The sequence below is a fragment of the Nesoenas mayeri genome, assembly GCF_963082525.1.
Source record: "Nesoenas mayeri genome assembly, chromosome: 1".
Lineage (NCBI taxonomy): Eukaryota > Metazoa > Chordata > Aves > Columbiformes > Columbidae > Nesoenas > Nesoenas mayeri.
Window position 1 is genome coordinate 87424663 of NC_137541.1, and position 20244 is coordinate 87444906.

General features: G+C 41.0%; 2 protein-coding genes across 7 annotated transcripts in view; one reads left to right on the forward strand and one right to left on the reverse strand.

Annotated features, from left to right (window-relative positions):
- FAM162A (family with sequence similarity 162 member A) lies at positions 1-10362 on the reverse strand. Of its 3 annotated transcripts, none has more exons than XM_080339238.1 (5): positions 9459-9997; positions 8826-8951; positions 6475-6583; positions 3256-3364; positions 1-1583 (listed from the first exon to the last, which is right to left on the reverse strand). In XM_080339238.1, the coding sequence occupies exons 2-5, from the start codon at positions 8947-8949 to the stop codon at positions 1488-1490; spliced, it is 438 nt and encodes a 145-aa protein (XP_080195364.1). In that variant the 5' UTR covers positions 8950-8951; positions 9459-9997; the 3' UTR covers positions 1-1487. The 3 variants fall into 3 exon arrangements, with proteins under 3 accessions (XP_080195364.1, XP_080195363.1, XP_080195362.1); XM_080339237.1 differs by lacking the exon at positions 9459-9997 and adding an exon at positions 10064-10211 and having other exon boundaries at positions 3-1583; XM_080339236.1 differs by lacking the exon at positions 9459-9997 and adding an exon at positions 10232-10362 and having other exon boundaries at positions 10-1583.
- Positions 10239-20244, forward strand: part of MIX23 (mitochondrial matrix import factor 23) — a 12051-nt gene continuing 2045 nt past the window's right edge. Inside the window, exons 1-5 of one of the 4 annotated variants that reach the window (XM_080339266.1) lie at positions 10239-10480; positions 11384-11509; positions 12041-12187; positions 15586-15645; positions 19228-19854. In XM_080339266.1, coding sequence (XP_080195392.1) covers positions 10430-10480; positions 11384-11509; positions 12041-12187; positions 15586-15645; positions 19228-19278 — 435 coding nt within the window. In that variant the 5' untranslated portion in view covers positions 10239-10429 and the 3' untranslated portion in view covers positions 19279-19854. Of the gene's footprint in view, positions 10481-10517; positions 10876-11383; positions 11510-12040; positions 12188-13334; positions 13617-14626; positions 14781-15585; positions 15646-19227; positions 19855-20244 lie in introns of those variants that run through there. The other 3 variants (XR_013921800.1, XR_013921801.1, XM_080339265.1) reach the window with 3 other exon arrangements.

The window sequence follows — 20244 nt, forward strand, 5'->3', positions numbered from 1 at the left end:
ATGTGTACAGTGATTAACAGGTTTTATGGTAGATCCTGAAACAGTGGAGATACCAGAGTGGTAGAAGGAAAGGATATGTGACTTCTACATGGACCTTCTGTCAAAACACTGGACCAGAGTTCAATTTTTGAGTTAACAGCATAAAGCTTATTAAAAGTTCAGTAAAATGAAAAATGGGTGACCATTGCTGCCCTAGGTTCTTGCTTTCTAAATGGTATTTCATGTATTTTTATTTGAAATACTTTACCAAATGGATGAGTACAGATAGTTTTACTTACCAAACTAGGTACCTGCCAGTTCTGTTCAGAGTGCACTTACAGGTGCTTATTGAAAGGGGGCTACTTTTGAGAGATGCATGGTTTTAAGCTCTGCCATCACAAAGCATAAATCAAATCACAAGTTTCTCATCATGGTAACCTGAAATACTATCAGAAGTGCACATTCTCCTTTTTGGTCTCATTTAATATATATAGGAGCATAGGCACATGATCTGGGAAGATTATTATTTTTTTTTGTTCCAAACTGTGTGCCTCCTGGTGTGGCAAAGAACCAGAGCTGTCTTGGAAGACCTGTTCACATACCTGCAGTGGAATTAAGCGTGACTTGCATTTAGTGCTGAAATGAGTGGACAAATCTGTGGAAGCCTGCTCTGCTTGGTTAACAGCATACCTGCAATCATTGCCTTACGGATAATCTAAGGACAGGTCATGGCATCACCTGAAGGTTATAACTTCTGTGGTAGAATGACTGCACAGCTTGTGTGATTGGTTACATTTTGTCAATATAAGTGGTACCCAGAAATGCAATTCATAGAAAGGTGGACTGCAGCAGTTATTTTCTAGCTCTGGAGTTAATGACAAAGTACTAGAGAGGACTGCACTAGATACAATATTGCTTTTCTGTTCCAGGTATAAGGACAAGAATTACCTCGCATATTTTAGGGCTTTTAATTTTTTTACAGCAATAGCACTAATTTTTAGTAGTACAAGAAAAATATATATAATCTGCTTCCTACTATTAGGAAGTTCACAAACTAAATCTGTCAAATACATACTGTTTGTGGTGTCCCCAAGTAGCCAGTTAGCAGGCAGTCCTGCAAAGTAACGAAGTTCCTAACAGTCCTGATATTCCCAATCTACGTTTAATTCCAAGCCTTTGTAAAAGAGATTGGTACCACAAATGCAGGTACAGCTCCTGCAGTCTTTTGAAGGATGCTTAGTCTTGTGCATGACACATGTGGGAAACAACTGCTCTCTCTATCTAGTGTACTCACTTGCCATGTTCCTCTAACAAAGAGAGTTTGGAGGAAAGAGGAGATTGTTAGGAAAAGAAAACAGATATTTCTGTTTTGTAATGATTACAGGATAATGTATTCATGCTTTCTTGAACATGACAGTACAGAACTAACATACAGGAAAGATGTGGCTGTATCCCTCCTTCCAGTGCTGAAAAAGACTCAATGGTCCTTTGCCTCTTCATTTCTTCTTCTAAGGTTTAGCAGATGTACTCTGAAGAGCCTCCTCTCTCCATTGAGCTTTCTTCTCCAAGTTTATGCTTGTAAGAGATTCATGCCGCTTTACAGCCTACATCATGATAAAACAAGAGCAGAAAATATCACCTATAGGGTCACAGAGATGAAACTTGAATCAGTAGTTTACAAAATACCTGGCTTATCCTTACCAAAGCACAGTTCTGTCAGCTTTAATGCCAGGGAGAGGGTTAAAATAAAACATGTGGAGACTATTTTGGCTTAAACTCATTGCTTCTCTGGGAATAAATTAAATTAAGGCACACTAGAAGATACATTCTGTGCTTCTGGACACTATTTAATATTCATCTCTGATCTTCACAAGTCAGAGGCACTGGAAACAAATCCATACTTAAACATAATAGATTTCCAGCTGCTGTGAAAACAAGGGTCCCAAGGCAGCTGTCCTCCTCTTTCCAGTGTTTGCATTCATCCTATTCCAATGTAACATGAAAATGTTCAGGGAATTCTCAGTGCTAAACCTTCCCACTGTTTTGTTTCAGAGTGCTGCATTCTTTTCATTTTGATAGAGGAATGCTGACATGTAGAAATGTCACTTGACATTTCAGTAGTTTACAGTGCTGGAGTTCAGAGTCTTAACAGTATGCTATAGAAACAAGATCTGAACATCATCATCATAACTGCTTCAGAGAAAGGCAGCCTAAAAATAAGGTTCTGCCCATGTAGCTGCTTTAAGCTCAGGATTTTTTGTTCCCAGTCATCCTTAAAAGGATGTAGTAGACTGTGTTTCTGTTACCACAATGCTTTCCATCAAAAGCAACATGCCAGTAGGCTACACAGATTATATTCACATTCCTTGACTTTAAGACTAGTGCTGCTGAGAGGCTTTAGCTTGGCTTCAGTAACCAAAAAGTGCTCCTTGCTTATTTACAGAAATACCACAAAGTTAATAGTTAACCAACTACATTAAAAACACATACAATTAAGGCATGACTGACCTTGGCTGCACTTGGAATTTTAGATGCAAATTAAATCATAGACCTAGTTCTGCCATATGCTGAACTTCTTCAATATCTTGCCAAATTCTATGCAAGTGAAGGATACTCAGCATCTACAGGACTTGGGAGCTTTTCTATAAAATAGTTTTTTTATTCAACAAACAATAATGATTTAAGTTATTCCATCCACATTAAATGAAGACTATCTTCCAACACAACTGAAGAGCACAGAATTATTACTGACCATCTCCTCACTGTTTAAAAGACTTGAGAATTCTCAAGTCTGTTTTGTTGATATTTCCATGATATTGATTCTACAAATGTTGCAGTGTGTAGAGAGGCATTGGTAATAGGCCCATACAATGAATTATATGGACCCCATGGCCCAAGGAGCATTTACCTACCTACTAGATACATAGAACAGAAGGTGCATTTTCCTTTCAAACTCTATCAGTCTGTCTGCAAAATTCAGGACTTAAAACACCACAAGCTAAAATTAACTATTCCACTGAGAAAAAAAAAAAAGGACTATTTTTTCCCTTTAAAGGATGCACATGCAGTGTTAATAGTGACACCCCCTTTCCTGACTTGAGAATTAATCAATGAGGGTCACTTGTGGGGAACTAGGGAGACTTATAAATAAATTTTGCTCAGTGATAAAATGCAAAAGAAAACCCCCAAAACAAAACAGTGTAACAATCCATAAGAGGAACTGAGGACTCTATGTGAAGATTGATTTGCACTCACCAGGCAAAAATCTGTGCTTACCTGCTTCCCTTTAATCACCATGATTATGCATCCTAGTATTGTCAAGGCAATCATTACATAGCTGAACTTCACACGCAGTGTGGTCTTTGCTGCTCTGATTGTTTCAATCCTCAGGAAACAGTAATAAAAGACTAATTATTAGAGACCAAAATAAATCATTTAGCTACTTGTTTATGATTTCTCCTGGCACCCTATAATGCTAACCATACTTGGCTCTTTTCACAAAAATGTTTTACAAGAATGGGAAAGACTGATCCCCAGTTACCGTGAGAGATTTGTGGTTGCAAAGGAGTTCCTCTCAAAGTTGGAAACAAAACCAACATTTTTGACTTTTGGTTATTTCATTGTTAGGAGACAATACTGCCTTTCTAGACTATTTGACTGCAACACAAAGGAGGAATGCTGCAGTATTTAAATATGGGAGGACATGAAAGAAGAGAGGGATACTTTTACTAACACAATGTTTTTCATAATGTTAGCTCCTTCTGTGCTTAATACTAGCTGCTTGTATCTGCAAAGCCAGTGAGTACCCCATCCATATTAGAACTCTGGTGTATTTAATATTGTAAAACCTTCATTTGCCCTCAATAGCAGAAGCACGTGAAAAAAAACTGTCAGCAGGAATAAAGTACATAATATTTAATAGTTGGTTTCTTTGGCAGAGGAAGACATTATCACATCTTAGCAATTCTTTTTGCCTGAACTTCAAAATTTCCATTGCAGTCTATCTTCCTGCAAGAAGGCTTCCTCTGCTACAGCACTTGATAATGCTGCTAAATGTAATATGAGTCAGAAACTCCAAACAGGACTTGGTAAAAGACCAGTGGTTACCACTTCCCTCCTGCTAGAATAGTCTTAAAACAATCCGTTTTCTTAAGAAACTAAAGCAGCACAGAGGACTGTAAGCTTTCCAACACCAGCTCTGGATAGAGGACTCCTTTAAATATTTTTTTGTATTTCAGGGGGCTTATCTAGCCACACCAGTAGCTATCTGACTCCTTTGGGAAATCTGTTGCCTAGTCTGCTGTTGTCTTTTAAAAAACAGAAATTTTCCACAAGAAGATTATCATCAATTATTAAAGCCTTCCAGCTATATACATGACGAGTTAAAACAAAGAGTCATTTATTTAAAGTTGGTTTAAACTTTGAAATCCTTCTACCCAAATTACATCTCAGTTACACCTAATTCAAACTTTGTTCTAGAGATACCAATGCAAGAAAGGCCACTGAAGCATAATGCTTTAAGATGTGCTTTCCACCACAAGAACCAAACACCTATACCCTATATATGTAACTCTCCTTGCAGAATTTAGAGCAGTTGACTCCATTCTCAAGGAGATCCAATAGTCTCACGGATGAAGTTTGACATATTGTAAAATTACAGATTACTAGAAAAGCATCAACATCATGTCATGAAAGAATAAATGCATCCAACTGGGTAATTATACCCCAAAACTAACATGGATGGTAGATTTAATGGAACTGGGAAATTATTACTGTACACAAACATGAGTGAATATGGAATCTCTTGCAAGATTTTGACGCTTAGAGGAAAAAGGATAACAAAGGATCCATGATAGTTTAAAATGGTAAATCACATAGGACCTAAGAGCTGAAGAGAGTTTTGGTCTTGTTTTTGAAGAGGAGGGCAAGAGTTATTTGGTGGCTGTTTCACAGTATTGATCCGAGTACAATATTTCTGATCATAGGGAACATGTTCATCTATCGTGAAACTAATAGTTAAATTTAACTTCCAGGTTATTTGTTTTTGCTAATAATCTGCAATGAACGACTTGGATGCAGGCTGCAATTAAGCTGAAATGTACAGAAGTGGGATTTAAAAACTTTATTAGTTAATTTTGGAAGTACCTTGGATGAGTTAGAATATACAAGAAGAAAGGGTAGTTATCTGAAGACAATTTGCATTTTAAATCAATTCAGTGGCTGAGATTAACATTTGTTTAATAAATGAGTTACTTCTGATCACCACATCTTGCGAGATTACCCAGTTATACCACAAGCCCTTACGACCCATTCTTAATTCAGCTTAGAACAGGAAAACAATCTTTTGCACTTTATAGTTCTCAATTGTCTTCTCACCTTTGGCTGAACTATGCCTAAATAAAAAAAAAGAATTACTTATGTACTTGCAAAAATGGTCAGCTTTTATCAGAAATTGGTTTGTCCTTTCAATAAACCATTGAAATGACTTCAATCACTCTGCTGTTTTCTTAAAAAAAACTCATAACAAGTGTTTGGTATGCAAAAATATATGAACTGACATAATAAGTTTCAATAATTTACACCTTTATGTATCTCAAATAATTCTAAGAAAAATTATTCAGTACAAAATTGAAAAATTTATTTTTAACTATTTATCCATTGTGATACATTTAGAAAAAACTTAGAAACATGAGTGGATTTTGAGTTCACATACTGTGCATCCAATCCAAACAAACAGAATATTTTTAGAGGTCATCTACATTTTTTGCTTACCCAAGTAGTACAAGATTTACCATATCATTTTTATTTAAATAAATATATATATTTAAAAGCATTACAAGCATATTTTAAAAGATAACTATGCTACCACCAGGAATTTTTTTAAACTAATAATTGTCTTTTGTTCTTGTTAATCTAGAACTTCCAGTTTTATCTTCCACTTTTCACAAATGGCAAAGCATTGACATTTGGACTCCACCAGAAACAGGGAGATTCTGACTATATATAATTTTTGTTAGGGAGCCTTCCCACTGTTTGTTAGTTTAAATTCCAAGAGTAAAGGAAGTTGTCCCATGCCCTACAGACATTCATTAATAAATATTTTAAACAAGTTTCAGTAATTTTATAGCTATATCATGAAAGTTTCACACAATAGGAGACTGACATATGAACACTAGAAAAAACTCACACTAATATTTGCAAAATATTTTTTTAATTGGGAGAGAAGAGTAAAAATTAAGTTTTTCTAATGAAACTACTGATAGATGCTGGTCATCCCTTCACAAAAAAAAAATCAAAAGGGATATAATAGTATCTCAGCAATACAGAATTGCTCAGGTTATCTTATCTACAAGATGATACATCACATATAGTAGTGTAAGATTTTTCAGCTGTGAAAACCAATTTCATTTAAGAAAAGTTATTCTGGAGTTGCATTCAAGTAACTTATTCCTGCATAGACAGTGTCTCTTTTACAGCCTCAAAATTGGCACTTACGAGACAGTCTCTGGTATATCCTCTGGTTTTTTGAAATTGCCTGCCCACAACAAAAATCTCCTTTCCCAGTCTGTAGGCTTGTGTCCAGGCACCTTTAAAGGAGCACCACCTAAAAAAATAAACACAAAACACACAAACAAAACAACAACAACAAAAAAAATCACCAAAACCAACAGTCAGAGAAGCTGAATTGCCACAGCTGTAATGAAACCAGTTAGGGTGAACTATGCAGAATTTTAAGTACAAATGCTAGAGTTGGTTAGGGAACAAAAAGTATCTAACAGTCAGATTAGCAAACTTGTAAATATGAATTAAACTGAGGACATGTCAGGAAAGCCAAATCTCGCTCAAGACCTCTATATTTGTAACTCTGAATTTGCAGAACGTGCTCCAGCATCTAAGCTTCCTAAGCACCTGTGGTATTTTCCAGTTACATTTAAATTACTTTTAAAAATAAAAAAATCAAATGGAACTGCTACAGAAATGCTGATATGCTGCACGATTGCATCAGAGAATGTTAACTTCTCCAGGGAGTGTAAGATTTTTATCTTATCTGGAGGTACAAACAAACAGATGACCGTAGGCAATAGATTTTGAGCTCGGTCTTTCAAACTCCATATAGAAAATATTGAGATTTTAATTGGGGAAGGTTTCCGTACATAACAGTCTAGCAAATAAAGTGCAAAGATAGACAGCTTTTTTCTCTTTTTAACAATGGGAGGTATCCTGTATGGATGTGTGCTGTCTCGTGCATTCCTGAATTATCTAGGAAGGAGAGTGGATAGACAGTTTGCTGACAACACTACGTTATTCAGAGACATAAAGAAAAGGGGTAAGTGTGAAAAGCCGCAGAGCTTTTGAATCCTGAGTCAATGGTATGGCCAGTGATAACCCATGTACATTAACAGGAAGCAATTCCAGTTCACACGCAGAAGACAGACTCTAACCCAGCCGCTGTTGCTGAGGAGCAGGCCCTCAGGGTTTCACGGAGCTTTTGGCAAAGTGTTCAGTAACAGTCAGAAACGGAAGCAGCATTACCAGCCATGTGTAGGAAAAAAGACCAACACAAAATCATTATTATGCCATTGTACAAAACTACGACTCCAGCATTTTGAAAAGCACGTGAAATACTGATCTTTCACCTCAGGAACAGCTGAAAGAGCACAGGTACAAAGAAAACTGGTAAGGACAACCACAGGTATGGAATGACCACTGTAAAAAGAAAAACCAGTATCATAGACTGAAACCTTTGGCCTGGAAAAGCAGTAACTGAAGCTCCCTTCAGTCCAACAGAAGGCACCAGAATCACAAGCAACACTGGGAGTGTGGGTTATAATGAACAGGTCCTGTTTTGGAAGGGGTACTGAATAAAGGAACAACTGAAAGAGCACGCACCAGGTTCAAAAACAAATACAAGTCTCCACTTGTTTTCTCACAGCACGTTTCAGCTGAAGAACTCCTTCCCAGAGGATGTAGATGCTAAAAATACATCCAGCTTCAAGAGACTGGGCAAATTTATGAAAGTAAAAAAACAGTGAGGACCATTAAACACAAAGATGCCACCTCTGGTACAGCAGTTTAGGGAGAAACACTATATTTGCCCTGTTTCTATGCCCTTCCTTAGATCCTTGCAATTGGTGACCATTCCTATCAGCCTTCACAAAAATGTAAGGGACCTCCTTTCCTGGCCACTACTAGAAACATCACACTGTTAAGGAGACCTTTGGTCTTACCCAATACAGCTGCATTTTGCTTTTAACACATAAGCAGGCAAAATGCTTCACATCTGTTAGACAGGGACTCTCATTAGAGCATCATAACTGTCCCATATACAGTGAAAAAGCATTTAACGGCCTGAGCTTTACCTGGCCAGCTTTACCCTTAAACATGAACTAAGCCAACACATCAGACTGACTCTCCTGCAAGGCACGTTCAATTTTTTGAACAGCTGGAGCTGGTTCTACTATGGAAAACCACAGAAGTATTTCAGCTTGCATGACATTCCTAAAAATGGATAATTTACATTGGGGTTGGACAGTCGCTTCTAGAGAACAGCTGAAGAGCTGCAATGTTGGACTGCATGTCAGTTAAGATGGCAATGGCCTGCTACGAAGTAAAAGCTGTGATACTGTCACATGAAGAAATATTGACCCCTGGCTTCGCTAAAAAACCAAGATTTTATTGCTAAATGTAATGCTCAATTTTTGAGTCTAACCATCAGAAATCCCTCTCACAAAATCACAGATATTGACATCTATGTCAGCCAAATTCCTGTTCGGATGATTGCAACCTGGGTATCTAAATATTTCATGGCATGAAATGTTACAGGATCTTCATTAAAAAACTCTTACTTTTTGGCTGAAGTTTACTTTCCTCGTGGGGTTTAATGCAAAGTCTTCTGCTTATCTTCAGATCCACTGCTTTAGTCATCCTCAGAATTGAGGGAATGTTTCTTCCCAGCAGTTTAAGAGCCATATCTGGAAGAGAAAGTGGGGGAAGCAAAGGGCCCAAATCTCACTCAGGCTAGTAGAAAGCAAGAATACCAGCTTTCAAATGAAAGGTTTTTGTTTTTGTTTTGTTTTGTTTTTTTTTTTTAACATAGGAGAAAAAAATAAAGCAAAACAATAGGTACGAATCTAATATTATGCAAGAAACACCAGATTTAGTTGTAACAGAGCCACCCAAAGGAATTAAAGCTTGCCTACAAGCTATGATTCAAGCTTGCTCATTAACCTTATTTAGAAAAATGGAAACGTAAGATTACAGCCTACAAACAATTTCTAACACACAATGGACATCACAATTTCAATTAATTTATCTATTCACACACTTCAGCTGTATTTTGGACAGTGCTGTTTCAAGGACTGTACACCAACATTCTACCAATCATGTCACATCCCAAAAGTAAGTCACGGACTTGACAGAGTCAAGAAAAAAAAAAAAAGCCAGGAAAAAGCAAGACCTTGTAGTATTGAGATACTTACTTTGTAGTGTTTTAGAAAAAGGCAGGGCATCTTATATATTAAAACATACTCTCAAGAGAGCTTCTCATTCATAAATATAATTAAAAAATTCAGAGGGGAAAAAAGACAACTTTAAAAGGCAAAAGGGCACTTGTAAAAATACAAATTGGATAAAAATGTCTCTCCTATAAGAGTTTGCTTTTATTTTCTAGACATAATGCATTCCAGCTCTGAAAAAAACCCAACAAAATAAGAAACCAACATTTATAGGCCTCCCGTGCCGCCCCTCCCCGCCCAACGAAAACAAGCCCTTTTCGAGATCTTCAGGGAAGGGGGAAAAAAAAGCACAAATGCATTTTTTTGGCCAGCTCGGAGGCCGCCGGGCGTCACACATTAGTGCCCCTCAGACAAGGCCGCTACGGCCTCGCTTTGCACCTGCGGCGCCGCCCGCAGCCGGGCCAGGGCCGCCCGGGGATCCCGCTCCAGCCCGGCACCTCCGGGGGTCCCCCAGGCCGCCCCGGGGCTGGCCACGCCGCTTAGCCCGCCGCCTCACGGGGCAGAGGGCGCACCGGCGGGCAGCCCCGGCGGAGGCGGCGCAGACCCTCCGGCCCCGAGCGGTCACTCACCGGCGCGGCCCCACAAGGCGCTGCCTCCCGCCCCAGCGGCGCTGCCCGTGCCCGGCGCCCCTCAATGTCACCGCTGGCTGACGCCCCGCCCCGGGATTGGAGCGGTGCGGCGGGACGCGCTGGCGCCGCGCACAGGGTCGGGCCCACCGCGCTGCAGGCCGGGCCTACCTCTGGGGGGCCACCGGAGCTTCACCCGCGGCTGGAAGCGGCGAAGGGGCCGCCGGGGGAGCTGAGCGCGCAGGGTCCGCTCCGCCAGAGGCCGCCCTCAGGCAGCGCTCGCCTCGGCTCGCCCCGCCCATCGCCCCGGATGACGCGTCCCGCCTCGCCGCTGGATTGGCCGCCGCCGCGGCCCTTGGCCTTTCCAGTATGGCGGCGCCCAGCGGAGCGGCGAGCTGCGAGGACTTCGCCGAGTTCCAGGTGACCCGCGTGGGGCGGGGAAGGGGAGCTTGTGGGGGCGCGTTCCCGCCACTTCCCCGCGCTGGCACTCGGCGCGCTCCCGCTGTCTCCTGGCAACGCCGCGCGGCCCGGAGGCCACGCGCGCGCCCCGGGAGGGGCGGCGAGGTCACCCCTCCCCGCACCGTCCGGGATGCGGCGGCGGGGGCAGGGTGGGCCTTTCCCTTCCCGCCGCGGCGGGAGCGCGGTGTCCTCCGGCAGGGAGTGGGGCGGGGGATCCCCCTCCTGGGGTCCCTTCTCCCGGGGAAGATCCGGCGGCGTGGGAGCCTCCGTGGGCGCCTTCACGTTGTTCAGTGGAGCGTGAAGTACCACACGTACCTTCAGCGGCGTGAGCAGGGGCCTGGCCGGCCGAGGTGCTGGTACCTGGCCTGTTTCTTAAACATCCTGTCCCCAAAATGGTTATGGTTTAGTTTGGGTTTTAGTTGTTTTATTTTTATTTTTTTATTTTTTAATTGGAGGTCGGCCCTGTCGCTGCAGGTGGTGCCCAGTTTCCCTCCTTCCCGCCTGGAAACGTGACCGGGTCTTCGGCCGGTGCTCTCCGGCCTGGCCCCAGTGCGGGCGGGTTTGCTGAGGGAACCAGCGCAGGCAGGGCCCGCCGGCATCGGGGGGATGCTGGTTACTCGCCACTGCCTGGTTTGCCTCCTCCCTCCGGCATTTGCTGCTAAGGAAACTACTTACTGTGAAGCACATGCTCCTATATGTGGAAACTGTTCATTTGGTGTTGGGTTTGGGTAATTTTTATTTGTTTGATTTTTTTTTCTGTTTGTAAGTATCTGTTTAACTTTCTATTAAAACACTAATACTCTTTTTCTTCAGTAGTTTTTTCTGAGAGATATGAGCAAAGGTCTTTATTTTGTTTTAATACAGGAGTTGCTCAGGGTGATGAGGACAATCGATGACAGAATCGTCCACGAATTAAACACTACGATTCCAACAGCTTCCTTTGTGGGGAAAATTGATGCCAGCCAGACGTGTAAAGAGCTATACCAGTCTGTGAGTGTGTGCTCCTTTGACTTTCAGTGCACTTCCAGATGTTTTATGATGTTCAGTGGCCAGTAAAGCATCCTCAGTCTCTAAGGAAACCACCGCCTTGATAAATCATGCTATATATATCTGTAACTGATATGCTTGACTTCTCTACACAGCTAAACCACACACTTGTAATATCTACTTCAGTTTAAAACCATGCAAGGGACTTATTTGTTCTGCAATACTGATCCTTTGAGGTGTACCTCAGGCTTCAGTGGGTGGCACTAGCCAGCCCACTTCTTTCTTTTAAAAATGGGTGCTAGCACACTTTTGCATTACTTTCCAAGACTGCCGCTCATGTGTCTTTGACTTTCTATCAAGTTGGTAGCTGCTGCTCAAAGCAATGCTGCTTCCAAATGTGGATTATAGAGTCAAAGGGATTTCTATAGGCACAACAATACCTTGACTTTGAAAAAATCTCTCTTAAACTTGTAACTCAGGTGCTTTTATTCTCTGCTGAGCTAGTGTCATGACTTTCTTTCTCTCCCCACTTAGCTGATGGAAGCTCACACCAGCAGAGAGCGAATCATCAAAAACTGCATCGCTCAGACTTCCAGTGTAGTGAAAACTCTCAGAGAAGAGAGGGAAAAGGCGCAGGATGACGTAGCATTATTAAAGCAGCTCAGGAAAGAGCAGACAAAGGTGAGTGATGGAGCTTTTCAGAGATCACTTAGAGAGGAAGATATGGAAAGAAGTGGAAAGACTAGTGTGCTGGAGAGAGCCTGAAGTGGATCCTGACTCAGGCAGTACCGAGGTTCTTGTCAGCTGGGTTTGTGAGGACCATTTCCCCTAGCCTGCAGGACAGAACTGCTTTCAACCTGCAAGTGGAGCATTTTCTGAGATCCTGTTGCACAAATGCTGTAGAAAAGTGTGCATCCTTCCCCATGGTGTCCTTCAATGACTAATAGCACTTATCATACAACTTACCCGTAGCTTGCTTAGTACTGTCAAAGTGCCTGAAGGTTCATTTTGCGTTTTCGAGATATTGTAAAACTAGTTTGTCTGCAAGTGGCAAGTATGGGTGCCAAGATGCAAATACCAGAAGATAGTGAAATACAGCTTTTGTGTGTATCTCTTGCACCACATGGTTGTGCAGCCTTAAAGCTATCCCTTTTCATCATCACCCTGAGAAGCATCATTCTTACTTGGTGTGTTAGTTGGAGTTCCTGTCCTCTACAAGGAGCTGCCAGGCACCCTTGAATTCCACTTACTTAACCAATGTTTTTGTTGTTTCTTGAATTATTTTTTTTTAGTACCTTGTGATGCTGTAAGGGAGGCTTCTGGGTTTGCATAAGAAGCTTTATTGTGCAGATGCCCTCGCAACCTTCTGGTCTCTGGATGGAAAGTGTGCTTCACCAGAGGTTAGCAGAGGTGATTTAGATAGAGTATCAGAAGTGGAGAAGGGAACCCTGCTGAAGTTCTTGCTCCCTATTCCAGGGCCTCCTTTGCAGATCAAGGGGTACTGCGTGTGTAGCTCTAGGAGTGGAGATTAGCAGGGATATGAACTGTTCCATTGATTTATCTTACAGAAAGTGAGGCTTGTGATCACTTTACTTTTTTTTCACACCATATGCTTGCAGCGCATACCAAAAAAGACTGCTTGCTCATTGTTTTTTTGCATACACTGGCTAGGTGTGTATGTTGTGTTCAGCAGTTAAGTGAGCCTTCCTCTGTTGAGGACTATCTTAAGCAGGGTTTCTAAACTGGTGCCTTTGAATTTCCAATGTAATGGTAAGTTCTTCTCATAACAACCAGACATTCCATCATCATATGGTGTCCTGTATCCCAGGTACAGCTTTCGCTGCTACAATACTATAACAGTTGAAGAGATCGGTCTTGAAATTTTGTTTTTGTGTTGCTGGACTTCCTCAAAATCCACTCACTCCTGTACATTCAAGAGGAGCCTGTTGTAGCCTTTGTTTCAAAGAGCAGTTGGATGCTGATGCAGCTGTAGTAAAAGAGCTTCCTGATGGGGGAATAATTTTTCTCAGGCACTGAGTGAACTGTTTGTCCATGTGCTCTTCAGAGAAGCGCTCTGTTTTGAGCTCAGATTTAAAGAACCAGATGGCAGGTGAGTGGTTTTATTCTCAAAGCCTCACTGACAGAATGGCCAGCAAACATCCATATTAGTTTGGAAAACTAATTTTCTAGAAATTTTGTTTGCAGAGCCAATTCTTTAAATCATTTAGTTATTGAGTACAAAACCTATCACTGAAACCATTAGGAGGATCACAATGATAATATGTCATGGTTAGAAATAATTTCAAATGTTAGAATGAACCCATGATTTGGAAACATCCCAGAAATGTCTTGAGGAGATGACCTCAAATTTGCACTTGGCCTTTATGAGGTAGTCCTCTTTATTTTTTTTTTATTTTTTTCTCCATGAGAGTTGGTTTTTTTTCTAGAGCTCAAGCTGTCTTGAGAGGACACATCTTACATTTAAGATTATGCATTTCAAATGTTTATTCCCTTGGTTGCAATACAGTTCTGTTTTATCTTGATTTGTGTTTCTCTCATCCTGCTAATGGTACAAATTGGTGGACTTTATTCAAAATTACTACTTATGGTTTACTGAGTAAGAAAACTTGGAGTAGTGTCAACCTAGCAGCCCATACTTTTAGTCTACTTACATTATGCCATCATTTGATTATTATATTATTTTTTTATCATCTTAGTTTATTTTAATGAAGAGTCATAAAAATAGCCAACCAGATAAATTCTGGAAATCCAAAACATACAGCATAATCCAAAACATACAGCATAATGATTATTGGCTTTATCAGAAAAATTAGTAAGGCTTGTTAAAATGTCAGAGTATGTTTTAAAAAAGTAAAACCAAAAAACCCTCACTGTATATAGCAACTTTGATTAACACAGATTATATTGCTGTTAGGTCTGCAACACTAACAAAAAGGCTACAATAGTAGTTTTGCTACTAGGCTTGGAGTTAAAGGCAATTAATGTGACAGTCCACATCACTGCAAACCTGTTCACATCCTCCAGCAGGAAGTTTATTTTTTAGAGACTAATCCTGGTCATCTAGTCACCCTGTGAATGCTGGATTGTTATTTCAAACAGTTCGAGTTCCTGTTGGGTAGCCAAAAGTTCATCCAGCAGCTGTATTAGCTGTGTGTATGTGGACATCTGGTTTTTTATGGGATTGCTGTCTTGGCTTGCACCTGTTCACCTTGCCAATTGGAACCAGGTACTTAAAAACAGTAAGTGTTGATCCTTAGTCTGTGTTAATGAAGCCAACAAAAATATGTCCTAAATGTAGGCAAAAATGGTGGATGGTTCTCATCTATCCTACTATTGCTTCAGGGCCTCAAAGCAGGGTCAAATTACTGCAGTTTACCTGAACACAACAGTCACAGGTGCAAAACAAAGAGATTCTTAATTTCTCATGGGTTGAGTGAGTAGTCAAGAACTGTATGTTGTAGTTCTTGCCAGAGCTTTTGCATCTCTGTAAACCTGATTTGTCCTACTATGATCACGTAACATATTAACAGTTTCAGATAGCGTGAACATACTTGATCTGTTCTTGTAGACCCTTTCTATTTTTTGGTCAGCACACTGTCAGCAACAAAGGGAGCAGGAGGGATCAATCTCTTTATGATCTTAAACTCAAGGCTGCAGAGCTAACCCTAGCACTGGTATTCTCTGTGCTGAGCGCTTGAATTAGGCATAGTTATTTTTGTCTGTGAAGCCATTAACATTAATCAGTTAATTGCTAGTATGTCTTTATAGGCAATATTTAAGAACAGAGCATTAGTAATCAGGAGTTACTTCTGCTAGGCTTGCTTTGCAAGTGTGCTTTTACCGTGCCCTTGCAGACTTCCATCTGCCCTCAGTATTGGCTGAATGGAAGGGCCAGATTTTCAGGACGATGACACATTGTGCCCTTCTGTTTGCACCATTGGAGGGGACGCACACCTGGTACTTGGGTTGTGATCTAGAAAGTTGGAATGGTAGTAAATACTGAAGGCTGCAGGGAGGCCCGTTTGACAATAACCTCTTTTATCTTTTATTTTCTACAGTTGAAATTGATGCAGTCGGAGCTGAATGTTGAAGAAGTGGTAAACGACAGAAGCTGGAAGGTACTCAATCATTTATAATAGCAGTGATGTTCTGTTACAACAGTCCTGCACTAGAGGTGTGGGACCATTACCTTATGAGGCAAGTTAATTAGAAATAAGTGAGGGCAATGCTGGAGGAAATGTTTCAGATCAGTCATTTCCTCAGTTCTGGATGCAGAGATCAAAACTTTTCAGTTGCACTGCAAAGGAAAGACAAGCATCTGATTTAGTGGGGAGGAAGGACTGTGGAGTACTCCGTGTGTAGAACCCTCTGTTTTCCTTGCTCGGTGGCTAAGAACTTTGTAGACTTCTCTATGGTGGCCTGTTTGAAAAGTTTTGCTGAGTCTCTAACAAAATCAGAGGGATGAGTCTTTCCAGTTTGGCTGTGTTTGGTATTGATTGTACTTCTGATCAGAGGCCAGAGGAGGGGTGAGGCTGTAGAAGTCAAACCTTTACCTGATGGAGCTTCCGCAGGCCCAGACTGATGCTCCCTGGTGCAAAGGGACAGGTTTGCCATGGCTCTCTTGTGTCAACAGAGGGGGCAGATTACCCTCTGTTTTGATGGCCCCAGATGCTGAGCTTAAATTCTGGGGTGGCTGTATTCTATCACTGCAGCATTTCATGTCTAGCATCCTTTTCTCATTCATTGTAGCTTTTCAGATCTTTCAACGCTGTATAGAGAACCTCTTTCCTTTTTTAAATGAAAAAAAAAATAATTTGTGAATAGGTAGTACTAGCTGCAGCTCCCTTTTTAATCTCTGCTTCAGGATTTCAGTCCTCTAGATTGAATCAGCATAAATGCAATACAGCTGGTATATTCTTGGAGGTGTAGTCACTACAATGCAGCTCAATGCAGGCTGATCAGATGAACATCTACACATTTTTCAAAGTATGCTTTGCTGTCAGTGCAGCCTCTGTACTGTCTGAAAAAGCTAAGCATGCCCTTAAGCTTTATTAATTTAAAGCCAGCTCAGATATGACTAAGCAACTGCACAGCTTTAACAACATGCTGCAGGCCCCCAGTGGCAAACATTTTATAGCAACTCTGCTGTCAGTTTTAAAAGGGATAGGGGGAAGACCTGCCCCACACTATCTCCATTCTGAAGCCAGAGTTGGCATGAAAGTTAGCACTGATTTTAGTGATTTCCTGTAGCTACATTAAGCTTTTACTACTGACAGAAATGTCCAATTTCCTGAAGATGTAGAGCATTTAGATTATAAATAGTGAGGTATGCATGTTACAAGGCCATCTTAGCCATTTGCTGTTTAAAGTGGGGCTTGAAGACAAAAGTGTTTCTGGGTTTTATCTCCAGCTCTGCTATTATAGGCAAGTGTCATTTAGCTGCCTGTAAAAATATTTCACTGAAGGAATTAGACCCAGTCATAATTGTGAACCAAATGCAATTTGTTACGTGGAAGTGGTTATTGGTTTGCAGTAGAGGACCTCCTCTCTTCTTTACTGTTGCAGACTTTTAGTTGGAAAGAACACTTATGCACTTACTTAACTCTAATCAATTGAAAACTGATTGGAAAAAATCTGATTAGGAAACAGAAAGTTATTTTCCAGTGCTCTGGGTAGCTGCAAAATAGTGGCATGCAGAAAGATGCTGCTTTATAGAAATGCAAGCAACGGCATTTTGTATAGCAAATACCAAAAAGGAATTTACTTCCAAAACAAGGTGCTTGCATTAGGCTCTGCACAGCACCTCCACACTGGAGTTTATTGTTGCATTGGTTTGTGATAATGCATAAAAGGCAACAAAGTCAAACTCCTGCACAGTGACATAGAAGTTAAGGTTTCTCAGGCACTGTTTTCCCTGTCTGAAAAATGAGAATAGCACTTCACAAGTAGACCAATGGAGTTACCTGGGCTGACTAACACAGTGAAATCTCGGGGTCCATGGTCCTAAAAGTAGGAGGCAGTGTTAGCAAGATTGCAGAATTGGTTTTCTTTCCACAGGCTGCAGAGGTATTGTCAAAGATGCTTTAAAAGTTTGCATGATAGCAAGTTGGAAGCTGCAATTTTTTTGTTGTGCTGTTTGATGCAAGGGACCCTTGCAGTGTTTTAGAGTGTATTTCCAGTACTCTTTAAGAAATATATGCCCTTAAAGTGTCTTAGACAGACAATAGACAAAAATTGTACCATTTGTTTAGTATTAAAATACTTCTTAATGGGAACCCTTGGCGGCTCTTAATTTCTACACTTTCCTTCTATCATTTATCGGATCTCAGACCTTTACATACTCTTAGCTCTTCCAGATGTATTCATTGTGTGTGATAATGTAGTGGGGCAGGCTGTCTATGTGTGTGTGAAAGAAACTATATCACAGCTGCTTTATTTCTGCAATATGAAGCAGTTTGTAGTATGTGTCTGTTTCTTAAGATAAATTACATTCGAAAATAAGTTGGAAATGGCTCAAAATTGTTAAGAATCAATGCTATAACTAATGCATGCTGCAAACTCCACTTTTGCTGAGGTTGCCGTAGGTTCTGAACACTGAATTAGGAGGTCAGCTGTAGAATATTCTAGGAAGATAGAGTTTAAAACAATGTGTTTATATACGGTGATGCATAGCTTCCCCCAAATTAGGAGACCACTCACTTTGCATGTGAAGCCAATGGGAGTGTTAATGAGACTTGACATCTTGAAGGTCACAGGTATTTGGATTGAAAAGTCTCTGGACAGCTTGGCAAAACATGCTTTTGCAGGAGTGCTGGTGAGGGAACTAATATCTGCCAGTGCCTTCACTTGGTGCTAGGTGGTGCTCATGTTGCTTTTCAGGACATGCACTGGACAAAGCTCAGAGCCAAAATGATAAATAACTAAGTTGCTTGTAAAGAGCACCTGTAACTTTGGTGTGAGCTTGTGTGTTCTGCTTCTGATTCAGATTGCCTTCTTTTAAATAGTCAAATTTATTGGTCCTCCTTAGGGTAAGCAGTCTGCTTGACAAGGCCTGCAGTTCAAGCTAAATGAACATGATCTTCAGGCTGTAGTTCTGTGTGCTAAATTTCACCCAGAGAGGGTGCCAGAGGTGAGAGCAGTGTGCCCTTTGCGTAGGAGTGCTGGCAGCACCAGCACCTGTGGTCAGATAACTAAAAATGTGAATGTGTCTTCCAAGAGCCCTTGTACCTCTTCTTAGCTGGCATGACAATGCAAAATGTGTTTGCTCAGGAAAGAGAAGAATACAGTGTCCAAATTCCAGTGCCACAGTGAACTTAACTGAGCGCAGCCAGTCAGGAACCTTCCACTGAAAATTTCCCTCCCTCTTTAAAAAAAAACAAACAACAAAACAAAACAAAAAGGGGATCATCATCTTTGAGGATAACAGACTACCAGAATTATGAGCCTGCCCTATCTGAGGGAGAACACTTAGTGCTGTGCAGTCCCCCAGCATCAGGCTGCAAACTTTGGATTCACTAAAGCCAGGAGAGAAGGTGAATGGAGACAGATGCCTTGGTAAGTACCATTTATTGGTACAGCAGGGTTGGGCAGCTTGAGATGGGTGATATGTGAAGAGACAGTTGCCTGAACTGTCTCTGAAGTTCTGGTCACCTCCTGGATACGGGCTCATTCACTTTTGCTTTTCTGTTTTGATGTCTCAGGTATTTAATGAGCGTTGCCGAATTCACTACAAGCCTCCGAAGAGTCAATGATGTGGGGTATTTACCATCAAGGCGGTCCATAACCATGAGAGCCAAACTGGAAAGAGACCTTGGGTGAGCTGTACTGGGACCCTCCAGAATCAGTAGAACCCAGTCCTGTTTTGTTTTGGACCTACTTAGCTGAGATCTCAAGGTTGAAATGATTCTCCTGTAATTAAGAGTAAACAACTCATCTTTTTGTACAAAATATGTGAACAAATGAATTTTATAGTATTAAAATAATTTTCAAATGCAATGTGAAACTGGCATCTTTCTTGAACTTCTATGGCTTCAGCAGCCCTAGAGGGGAAGAAGCAGTCAAAACCAGCTCTGAGCTGGGAGGACAGCACTCTCCCTGAACTAGTGCCTGCTAAACTACCAGTTAACATGGTCTGCTTGTGTGAATAAGCTACTAAAACCTGAAAGGAAGAAGCTGCCAGTATTGTTCTGAACTACTCAGCACCAGCAGCACTGGTCCAGAGTTGCATGCAGATGCATGTTTGACATTGTTCCCACAATGCTGATGGGCAGAATCTGTTGCACACTGGCCTTTGGTCTGTGTTACTAAGTTCTGAATTTTTTCTTTAAAATAGGGAACATTGTGTCAATTAAAACCACTTTGGGTTGTGGGTGAAGATGTGTCTCATTCAAGAATGAAACAGTTAATTATCTAGTGACCCTATTTTGTCCCTCCTTCTGAACCCTTAGAATTAATTCTGTAGGTGAATTGCATTTTAATTGTTCATACCTGATCCCGTTGATTCTGGCCATAGTGTTGTATTTAGAAAACTTTAAGTGCAACATCCCTGTAGTAACATAGCATTTAAAAGCAGATAAGTGTAAGGAAAGCAGAACTGCTGTAATTTTACCTTTATTTTTTATTGACTGTTAGCTGACAGTCAAATGACAAGGTTTGCTTGGTTGTCAGCTGGATTTATTATTTAGTGATAAGTCTTTAAGAAACACTGAACTTGAACA